At 38.4% G+C, this 11,094-nt stretch overlaps 1 protein-coding gene across 1 annotated transcript in view; it reads left to right on the plus strand.

Annotated features, from left to right (window-relative positions):
* Positions 1–11,094, plus strand: part of Rasal2 (RAS protein activator like 2) — a 146,314-nt gene that overhangs the window by 126,540 nt on the left and 8,680 nt on the right. The window contains exons 14-16 of the mRNA XM_055624475.1: positions 5,087–5,221; positions 6,929–7,131; positions 8,453–8,540. Coding sequence (XP_055480450.1) covers positions 5,087–5,221; positions 6,929–7,131; positions 8,453–8,540 — 426 coding nt within the window. The remainder of the gene's footprint in view (positions 1–5,086; positions 5,222–6,928; positions 7,132–8,452; positions 8,541–11,094) is intronic.

Genomic DNA, 11,094 nt, shown 5'->3' on the forward strand with positions numbered 1-11,094 from the left:
AGCACTTACCACACAAGAACAAAACATATACTTCCACAAGTGGATTTAAGATTGCTTAGATCTTAGGAGGTGTGTATCATCTCCCAAAACTAATTTGAAGTTTTCTATCACGCTACTAATGAATTAGGAACTGGCTATACTGGCATAAACTAGGGCACAGCAACAGTGCAGTGTCCTAGCACAGATTTAAAATATCCATCTTCATTTATACCCTGCTGATAACAGCCACTATCATAGAAGTTGAAACCTAGTGTTTTGATTGCTCAAAGTGCCCTTTTCTATGGTTTATCGTTTCAAACTTGTGAATCCTTTTCTTATCTTTCCACTTCTTATGTTTTTCATCTCATGAGTCCTCTGAACTTCTGTATAATCAGCACATTTTTAAGGTAATTTCTTCTACATATTTCAATTGCAAATTATGGTAGGGATTTTTTTATTCTTTCCCCAACCTAGAGGATTTCTTTGTGGAGATTGCTTTGTAGGCAGTTATAATTATCAGTGGCTTTGTCCCTGCAAATTCCGTTTGTGTCTTCACACAAAGAAGAGGCCTTTGTTGGCAGTATGACTTGCTTCATTCTTCTCAAATAGTGAGTAGGAAAGAAATAAAATCCTAGTGAAATACTTTACTATGAAACAAATGTTTTTCAGGAAATTCTGAATATTTTGACCCCTTTGAGTCTCTTTTTTTTTTTTCTCATTTCTTCTCTTTTATTTTATGTTTTTTTTTTTACATATCATGTATCTTATACAAATAATAGATATTATTTATTTTAAGTATGTGGGTTGTTTTGACTTAGTAGGTCGAAATTTGAATTGGAAGAGGCCTTTTAAATAGGCATGTGATAAGCCCTCCAGTATCATCCTGCAGGTTTCACTTTTGGATTTGTTGAGTGTTCTATCCAAACTCTTCAAGAACTCTCAGAGTTCACTTACTTTGCTGTTGGTACCATACTGGTTATTCATTTATAAGAACTTAATGCAAACTGTGAGGAAACTGACACCAGCAAGTGTTGCTTCTGTTTAATAAATACCAGCAACGCGCAGGAGAGCTGGCCCATTCCCAGCTGGTCCAGCACAGCCAGGCTATGACTAACTGTAGTATTCTGTAGTATCAGTGAAACTGTTGTGTCAGGCCCTTTTGCCCAGATCATTATTTTTCCCAGGCAAAACGTACACAGCATCAACTCAAAGGAGATTATAGACTATCCTCCTTTTCCTTGTTTTCACCCCTCATTTTCGCTCATGACCTCTTAAAAGTCAAGTAAATATAATTTTTTTCCTCAGGCTGTAGCTAAGCAAGATGAAACCTGAACCACTTACTAGATTGTTAATGAAAAGCCTTTGATTCCCTTCCAGAAAAGTAAGGGAAGAACAGTGTCCTCTTAAGAGTGCATTTTTTATCCGTGAGTTCTGAAGAGCTCAGTGTTGATATATAAAATGCTGTTGAGCATTTCTTGTATACTGAATTAGTCACTGATGTTCAGAAGAATTGCATGATGAGGTGCTTGCCGCTAGTTTGATGACATAGTTGAGAAGACCAGCACATGTGAGACCACAAAACTAAATAAGTAACAGGGCTGGAAAAGAGTAGTTAGGAACACTTACTGCTGGTCTTGCCAGAGGACCCAGGTTGGACTCAGCACCTGTGTGCAGCTCACAATAACCTGTACCTCCAGTTCCTGGGGACTCGGCTCCCTCCTGAGAGGGAGGCCTCCTGAGAGCTCCTTGACATGCATGTGTTGCACACAAACTTACAAAGTTGCAAACATGCATACACATCAAATAAATAAATATTTTTAAAAAGAAAAACTATAAAAGACAGTTTATAGATTTTTCATATAATGCACATATTCTAATAGTTTTGACCCAGATTTTATTTTATTTTACAGTCACTACTTATGGTTCCTTCAATATTTTCTACTCATGATTTTTATTTGTTTGTTTGTTTGCTCTTTCAAGACAGGACTTCTCTGTGCAGACTAGGCTGGCCTCAAACTTACAGAGATCTGCCTGCCTCTGCTTCCTGGAGTGCTGGAATTAGAGGAGTGTACCACCACACCTGGCTTACTCATGCTTATTAAAGGATATAACATAAACAGAAGGAATAAAGTTGATCTGACCCATCTTGTCAATTTTATTTATCTTATTATTTTTACAGTTTATCTGAGAGTAAGAGTCAACCAATAAAACAGGAAGAGAGTTGAGATATCCAGTTCCATTGCACAATCTGTCACAACGCACTGTGTGTTATAGTAGACCTAAAAATACGGTAGATAGTACCACCATCAGTGATGTGAGCCAACCCTTGCTTTAAGATCTTCTCAGTTAACATTTCAAGCCTGGATCACCTATTTTATTCTTGCTGTCTTGTCTTGAATATGCTTTTCAAGCTGAGGTCTTTTTCCTTTGTATGTTCTTAGGCATACTGTCAGTTTAGAACTAAGGAGATTTATAGATAATGAAGTTATCCATAACAAATGAAAGGGAATGTTTATTCAAGTAATATCTTATTAAGCATTGAAAGCAGGAAGCTATTGGGTAGCTGCTTTAAGTAATAACTTCTTAATAGTGAGTTACTAGTTCAAAAAGCTGCTCTATCTCAAATTGCTGATAAATAGAAAATCCTAGTAAAGCACTTCTGTGTACCCTAACTTTGCTAAAATAATGATTGTAAAAGTAAAAGGCCATTGTCTCCTCTAAATACTCTATTTAAACGTTCTATTAATCTTTTAGATTCAGTGCTACACTTTTTTGTTTTATAACAGAAAATTAAGCCCAAGGTTTCTATTTATCTTAATTGGTACAGAAACAGTTCCTTGCACTTTGCTTTTCACATCCAGCAGGTGGAGAACTACACATGTATTTGTGTTTAAAGCACTTCAATTTGTAAAGTGTTTTCACTTTCTTATTTTTCTCATAACTTGGTTTTTTGAGACATGGTCTCTTTATGTAGTCCTGGTTGTCCTGGAACTTGCTTTGTAGACCAGGCTGCCCTCGAACTCATGGAGGTGCCTGGCTCTGTCTCCCCAGGGCTGGGATTAGAGGCATGCCACCATGCCAAGCTATCGTAACTTTTGATATGACTAGTTCTTTTCTTTTGTAGATGACACTATATCTAGAGTTTCCAAAGTATGGTGTTTAAAAATGATTTAAGTATACATAGGTATTTACTTAGTCATATAAATGATACATATTTGGAAAATATAACCATTAAAATCTGAATATAGAAGCGCATAATTATGTAGTATATCAAACTCATGGGCTCTACTGATATTGTTTAGCATAAGGACTTAGCAAACTGTAAAAGGTTGTGTTTAAAGGAGATAAATAGATGTTAGTGATAAGGTAGACATAGCAAAAAGTGACATACAAATAAATAAGGTATAAGAAACATTTATAGCCAGGTGCACACCTGTAATCCCTGCACCTGCCAGCAGAGGCAGGCAGATCTCTGTGAGTTTGAGGCCATCCTGGTCTACAAAGCAAGTCCAGGATAGCCAAGGCTACACAGAGAACACTGTCTCAAAAAAAAATAAATAAAAATAAAAAAAATTCTATAACTGTAGAAGTAGAAATAGAATTATAAGTACAAAGGTACAAAGGATACTGAAATTTAAGACTAAAATACATGTAAATGTAAAAAGTGACTTTAGAGAGGAAATTCCAACATGTTTGTTCACAGCTCTGTGTGTGTGTGTGTGTGTGTGTGTGTGTGTGCGCGCGCGTGCACATGCTTGCTTATATAAACTTCATCCTTCCCTAGGCATAAAGCCATTCTTGTTGAGCCAAGTTCTCCTTCAGACCTTTAAGACAGCCTATATTAGTTCTGTGTGTATTTATAAAGTCTCTTAACAACCTGTCTGTGCAGACAGGTTCTTCATCTCACCATCTAACCCTCACAGTCACCAAAATCCCCTTTTATTTAGAGTTTAACTGAGTTCTAGTCTGGAGTGTTATAAAGATTCTTAAAATAGAAAGCTAGGAATGAAAAAATTCTCTTTGATTATGAAATTTAGAGTTGTTCCTCAAAATATAAATCCATTTTAGCATAAACATATAATTTTTACACTGTTGAAGCTCATACATACAGACGTATATACACATACATACCTTCCTCTCCATTTTCCATCATCCTCATACACACATATATAACATGTATATATTTTCTTCCTGTCTATGGCAGCCTAGAAATTAACACTCTTAAGTTACCAAAGAACTTTCACAAACACCGTTTTACCAGTCCTCAGAACTCCCTGTGAGATGATCAGGTAGGTAATGGGAATTGTTATTCAATAGGTGAGGAAAACGGAATTTAAGAGATTATGTGTTTTAAGTACTTCGTGGCAGAGATGTTTCTCAAGACTGGAATTTTTTAACACTGCATATATATATGAGAAAGGACCATTTATTTTGCTATCTAACTGGACAGAGACATGCTTTAGAGGCTTAGACTACTAGAGGAATTTAGAGTTTGCTCTTAGGTTCAAGCAAACTTTCTTTTGTAGTGCTGAGGACGTAGTTTAATAGGAGAACACTTGCCTAGAGCATATACAAAGCTCTGGGTTCCATATCTAACACAGCTAAGTAAACGAACAAAAAACTAAGAAAGTTTCTTGCCTGAAACATAGACTCTTGAATGGTCCTAACATACCAGGAAGTCAGTGTTACAGAAAAGTAAGAACTCTCACCGCTTTTCTTTCTCTAAATAGTTACTATGAAAGCTCAGTACTGGCATTCTGATGTGTACATCTGTGAACTTGCATAGCATCAGTCAGTTCTTTAGTCCATGATTATCTGGCTCAACAGGCATCCCATCATCTGAACACTCAAACTTGTCCTTTCTTTTGTTCTGGCATCTTAACTTCAGTGGGTTAACTTCATAGCTGACAAAAGAATAGTTCTTGGAAGTTATGTTTATGAATTGAGAATAGTTTGTCCTTACACAAATGCATATTCTCTGGCCCTGGCATTAGTAGGCTATTACCTAAAACTGAAAGCATTTCTTAAGAATCATCACAGTTATGTAATTGTCTTTATGAAGCATAACTTGTGTTCTAGGGAATGGTAATAAAAATCTCTGACATAGGTTCAATCACCTGTGGACTCGGCCACAATGTCCCCAGTAGAAAGGACAGCAGCCTGGGTTCTGAACAATGGACAGTATGAAGAGGATGTGGAAGAATCTGAACAGAATCAAGACGAAGCCAAGCATGCTGAGAAGGTAGAACCTAATTTGTCTTTGTTGACAAGTGGTAGGTGATTTAAGACAAAACAAAACTCTGGCCTGGGACTCACTGTATACCCCAGGCTTTTGGCTCTGCTTCTCATGTTGACCACATCTGTGTATTATAGGCTAGGCTCTCATTGAACCTATAAGGACAGTGTATAAAGGAGTGCTAAGGAGGAGAGGGTGACAGTTTTTAGTGCAGACTGCTTTAATTTAGAAGGCGCTGTGATGCTTGTTTCTAATCATTGTAGGGGAAGGTCGGGTATTTCTATAAACTCTGGTCTTGAAGTTCACGGTTTCTTTAGGACTAGACTGTCTATGTATTGGAACAATCTGTTTATACTTTCATTGTTCTGTTGGGGGTTTTGCCTTTTGTAAATAAAGACTGCCTAGCTGTACAGATAATTAATTAAAAGATGTCTGTTGTTTGAGGGGTTTCATAGAGTATTTTGGAGTGTATGTGGGTTTGTTTGTTTGTTTGTTTGTTTGAGTTTTTCTGAGACAGGATCTCTCACATACACCCATGCTGGCCTCAAATTCAGGTCTTCTGACCTCCACCTCTGGAGCTTAAGGGTATTGTTTTAAAGAAAAACAAACCTGGAAAATTAAGCAATAACCTTAACATCATGTTTAATTGAGCATCAGAAATTAACTATTTTTGTTAGAAAATCATAAATAATGATAATGCAGCCCCGCCTTTCAGAGCTGTCCTAAGGCTTTCAGCTTCAGCTTTCTACATTAACCAGCATAATTTAGAGCAGAGAAGTGGATAGGCAGTAGCTAGTAGTCTTTCACCAATTAAATGAGATGTTATTATATAAGTTGTATTTTACAGAACACCCTACATATTTACCATTAGTTTATGGATAAATGTAAGTAGCCCATCCATAAGGAAGCTCATGTTCCTCACCTTACCGGAATGTTTAACTTTCAGTTGCATTAACGACCCTGTCCACAGGAACTTTAGTACACAAAAGGGCCCAGTGACCAGCTGAATTACAGAATTTATGGAAGGCTAGTGAGAACACAGACTCTAGCAGGCGGAACCAGGTCAGGCAGATGAAGCCACATCTTGAAAATAGGGCAGGAGACAATATTAGTCCTAGCGAAGATGTAGTCCCTTGTCATTGCTTATGACCTGAATACTTCACACTCTTATGATTAAAAGGAAAGCAATAATGGCCTATTGTCATGAAGTTGTATTAACTGATTTAGTGGCTTAAAAGAAATGTTGCTTTACTCTGAGTTTTCTAAAGGGTGCGTTCTAATTTAATGAGCCCCAGTGTCAGGAATCTTGCAGTGTGGGTGAAAACATATGTCTTTCTCTTGAAGACAGCTAGCTTTTAGCTTAAGTCATTTGTCAGGCTTCTAATTCTTTAGTCACTTTCTTTTTCTTTCTCCCTCCTTTTCGATACCATTAAAGATTAGATGTGGCTTGCCACAAACTTGTAGTTTAATGTGAAGAAAAGTACATAAAGCTGTAGAATTCATAATGCCAAGTTAAGATTTAAAATGTCATTTTAGACACATGACAGTGTTTCCTTAACATGTGAGCCAGCTGATACTTTTAAATAACCCGGGTAGCAGCAAGGGCATGGCAGATCAGACAGCACCTACCATCTCACCTGGGGTTCTCCGACCAGCAAGTAAGTATATCAGTAACTTCCAAAGCCAGTGTTGATGCCTCTTCCCCTTTGCCAGTATGAACAAGAAATTAGCAAACTGAAGGAGCGCCTGCGAGTGTCCAGCCGGAGGCTGGAGGAGTACGAGCGCCGGCTGCTGGTACAGGAGCAGCAGATGCAGAAGCTGCTGCTGGAGTACAAGGCCCGGCTGGAGGACAGTGAGGAGCGGCTGCGCAGACAGCAGGAGGAGAAGGACAGCCAGATGAAAAGCATCATCAGCAGGTTAGAAGACCACCTGGTAGCTGATTGGCTCTAGTAGGTACAAAGAAGTGGGAAAATTATCCAAATACTCTCAAAAGAATAGCTACAACCTTTTTTTAATCCATGTGTGTATGTTTATTTTGTAGTAATCAGTACAAATATAATGACTGTGTCTCTTAGGTATTAAACCAGATGAGATCTGATATACTTACCATGAAGGTACAATAGAAGAAGAAAAAAAGAGAGGAAAACTGGATTTAAAATTTACTCTGAAGTTTTAGATGAAAATTGGGTTTTCAATATCTATAATATCTGAGGGTTAACTCAGTTTTCCTAGGCAAGTCCAAGAACAAAGAGGGAAGCCTCAGTGGATGTCATTTAGCGCCAGAGAACCAAAAAAGTGCCATAGATGCCAAAAAAGAAGAGTAAAAAAGAGATCCATTTGACTGTATTTGCAGAAAACTCACTATGGGCCAAGCACTTTTCTAAGCACTTTGTAAATCACTTATTTACAGATAGAGAAAATGGCAACAGTTGCACGTCCAGGGTACCATAGGCAGTGGAGACCCAGGTTTTAAGCCAGCCATCAGACTCCAGACTCCTAGCCACTTAGCTACAGTATTGATATATGCTGTGGACAAGTAAGAGAAGAACAGAAAAAGCATTGCTGTTTTAGTAGCCTGGAAATAACTGACCTCATACTAAGACGCATGGGAGTAGAACAGAGGAGATATGCATAAATGGATTGAGTTGTGGGGAGTGAATGAGAAACAAAATCTAGTAGAATGCTCTGAAGGAAACATAGCTTTGCAAGGAAAGAGGAAGCTAGGATGGTAGCTATAGTGTAACTTGAGAGTAACAGTAGGTGGTTTGCAGCCTGGAATGGTGGTGCTGGCCCATAATAATTCCAACATTCAGGAGTTAAGGGTAGGAGTACCAGGAGTTGAGCCAGCATCAGCCAACTACATAGCAAGCTTAAGGCTAGCCTGGGCTATATGAAATACTCTGTCAATAACAAATAATTTAAAAATTAGATAGCCTTTTTTGTGTGCTGCTTTTATTCATTTGCTATTTTAAGATGTTTGCTAAGGGAATGACCTAATAGGAAGAAGATGATCACTAGGATAGTGTTCTCAAAATGTAATGCTACAGAACCCAGCCAAGGTAAAAAGATTCAACTTAGAATGTCTTTCAAGGGAAGACAGAGGAGGAGAAGAAAGAAAAGGTTTTTGCAATAAAAGAGGTCTTCTGTTGGGAACCCCAGGTTTTAAGTTTCTCATTCTCTGTATTGCTTAGCCCTGTCTTTGAAAACACTGATACCTCCTTCCTAACCACATTCTAGGCTAATGGCTGTGGAAGAGGAATTAAAGAAGGATCATGCTGAGATGCAAGCAGTTATTGATGCAAAGCAGAAAATAATTGATGCACAGGTAAGCAGGCCCTAAACTTAGTAGAAAGCACTTGTTTCTAATAGCTGATATTTTGTGTCTTCCCATCCTTACAAATGACAAATCAGTAGAAAATGAGACAGTGAAAGTTAATTGGCATTATCTTTTGAATATTATGAGTTTCCATATGACCTCCTTATTGATGACATAACATTAATATTAGTGTGCAAAGAATTGTGTATTTCATGTAGCTGTTTGACAAATCTTAGCCTATTATATGATGAAGTTGGTTTCCTTCCCTGTGGAAAGGAAGGCATTCTCTAAGAGGGTAACTAGAAAGTACACTGCATGTATTTGGCTTGTGCCCTCCACTGACCGTTGCTTGGCTGTGTTCTTCACGGTCTTGTCAGTCATATCCACCACCATCAATACCTAGTCCCAGTAAAGGAACTGTAGAGGAAAAATAGGGTTGTAGAAGACAGGTTTCCTTGTCATTCTTTTGGTTCAGGATTTGGCATTGCTGCTTGGAATGTGCTTGGTTGCCCTTCTTTGTTGGTGCTATGGTGAGAGAGCCTCTTTGGATAAAACTTTATTTTAAAAAACATTGGTAAAATTAGAGTGTAGGCTTCTGTTCGTGCTAATTTATACCTAATAGGATGATGGCCTCCAAGAGCCCTTCACAAGGACATACCAGTAGATTTAGGAAACTTTTCCAGTTCCTTGTTGCTTTATCACTCTATAAAGATTGATTTCTTATATGGAAATAAATTAGAAAAGGCAATTACAGTTTTGATAGTGGTCCATCTAACCACAGTGTATCGCCCTCTGGGACAGCTAGCCAAATTTGCATTTCTCATCTTTATGCTATGAAATAATAATGGAACGTTCTACTTCCTAGTCAGTATATACTGGAGCCCCCAGTATTCTCACACATGCACTTCAACAATCAAGTTTCCTCATGACGTCAGTGTAAGAAGGGCTTTTTTGTTCAGACTAGGAGTGTAGCCATGGGAAGACTGCTTCACAGGCTTCATCCATCTTGCATCTAACTAGTCTTTACAAGTTAGTTGTTGAGTTGTGATGCTTTCTCAATGCAGCTCTCAAAATGTTCTAACTCAAATTCTGATACTTTGACCTCTTTTGAGCCTAAGAAATACATGCTATAATTACTCTACTTGCTCTTTTTATTTTATTTTTTCGTTCTTTCTAGGTATCCCCAAGATGAGTGAGGAAAAAAATAGTAGAACCAAGGCCATCTTGCTTTATTATCATATAAAAAAAATCATTCCATAAGCTTAAGGGAAACAGTGTAGATAAAGAGATTTCATCAAGAAAATTAATGGTGAAACATTCCCCCTTTGGGTTCTCAGTATAACATGAAGTAAGGCGAGCCTTATTAGTAACCACACAGAGAGGTCTCAGTGCTGAGACAGAGCAGGTCTCAGCCAATGTCACACAGTCATCTTACGCAGAGGGAACTTGGCAGCAACACAGCGTGGCTGTGTATATGCTGATAGGACACCACTAACTTCCAGGGAGTTTCTGCTACCTCTGTCCCCCGTTTTGATCTGAGCATAAAGCAGAAGTTGTAGTCACTAAAGGTGAAATCCAGGAAGGGATTTTGATTGACCAGGGGTTAGAAGCTCTCAGAGGTGGAAGAAATGGTATCTTCAGAGCTCAGTCAGTCACATTTACAGTATGGCCAATGGCAGTTTGGTTTTCCAATAGCTTGGTTCTCTGGACTATTTCAAAGGAACCAACACACCTGCCACAAACCAGTGTTCCCACTGATCACGCAACCATGAAGACCATTCTCAACTAATGGGTCAGAACATAGTGGGGTGGTTAATGTGACATGTCTGCCACTAAAGCATAGACTTTATTGTATTATAAATTCCTCTATGAACGCTGATATGGTTCCTTAATACTCAGACAATCCACTGGGCCACTTTTGAAAACCATTGCACTAGGCACATCACGTATCGTAAATACCAAAAACAGTTCATACTATAATAGTGATGTAAAAGGGAGCATTCTCAATCCAACCTTTTGGCTTACTGGTACAGAGAATCATAGACTAGCCAAAGGCTGTACATTCTTTGTAATGAATAGCTTTTATCAAATTATTTTCTGTAAGAACAAAATCTTACTTCTTAAGTGATTGTTGGAGCAGAATAGCCCTCTTAGCTTCATTTCTTAAATGAAGACTTTGGAAAAAAAAAATAGTCTCCCTACGGGGTAACCCATAATTTTATATCCCTGGCATATGTCTTAGTGCCAATATGGAAGTAGTTACTTTCTTTGTGCTAGGATTAATTCTAGCACTTGCCAGAACACTCAGGTACCCCAGGAATGGTTTTAATCTCTTTCAGCAGCCTCCTGCTCCTTGTTGGGGCCTCAGCTTCTCCCTTTCCTTGAATCAGTTCATGCTACAAAGCACAGGCCCACATCAGTGCCTTCTAGCAGAACTGCAGAAGGATGACAGAATCACCAGTCCTGAACCTCACAGCTCAGACCTAGGGTCACAATGATGGCACCAAGGAATCTTTACACACACACACACACACACACACACACACACACACACACACACACA

This window comes from Psammomys obesus, unplaced genomic scaffold, assembly GCF_907164565.1.
Source record: "Psammomys obesus unplaced genomic scaffold, mPsaObe1.curated_primary_1811, whole genome shotgun sequence".
Taxonomy (NCBI): Eukaryota; Metazoa; Chordata; class Mammalia; order Rodentia; family Muridae; genus Psammomys; species Psammomys obesus.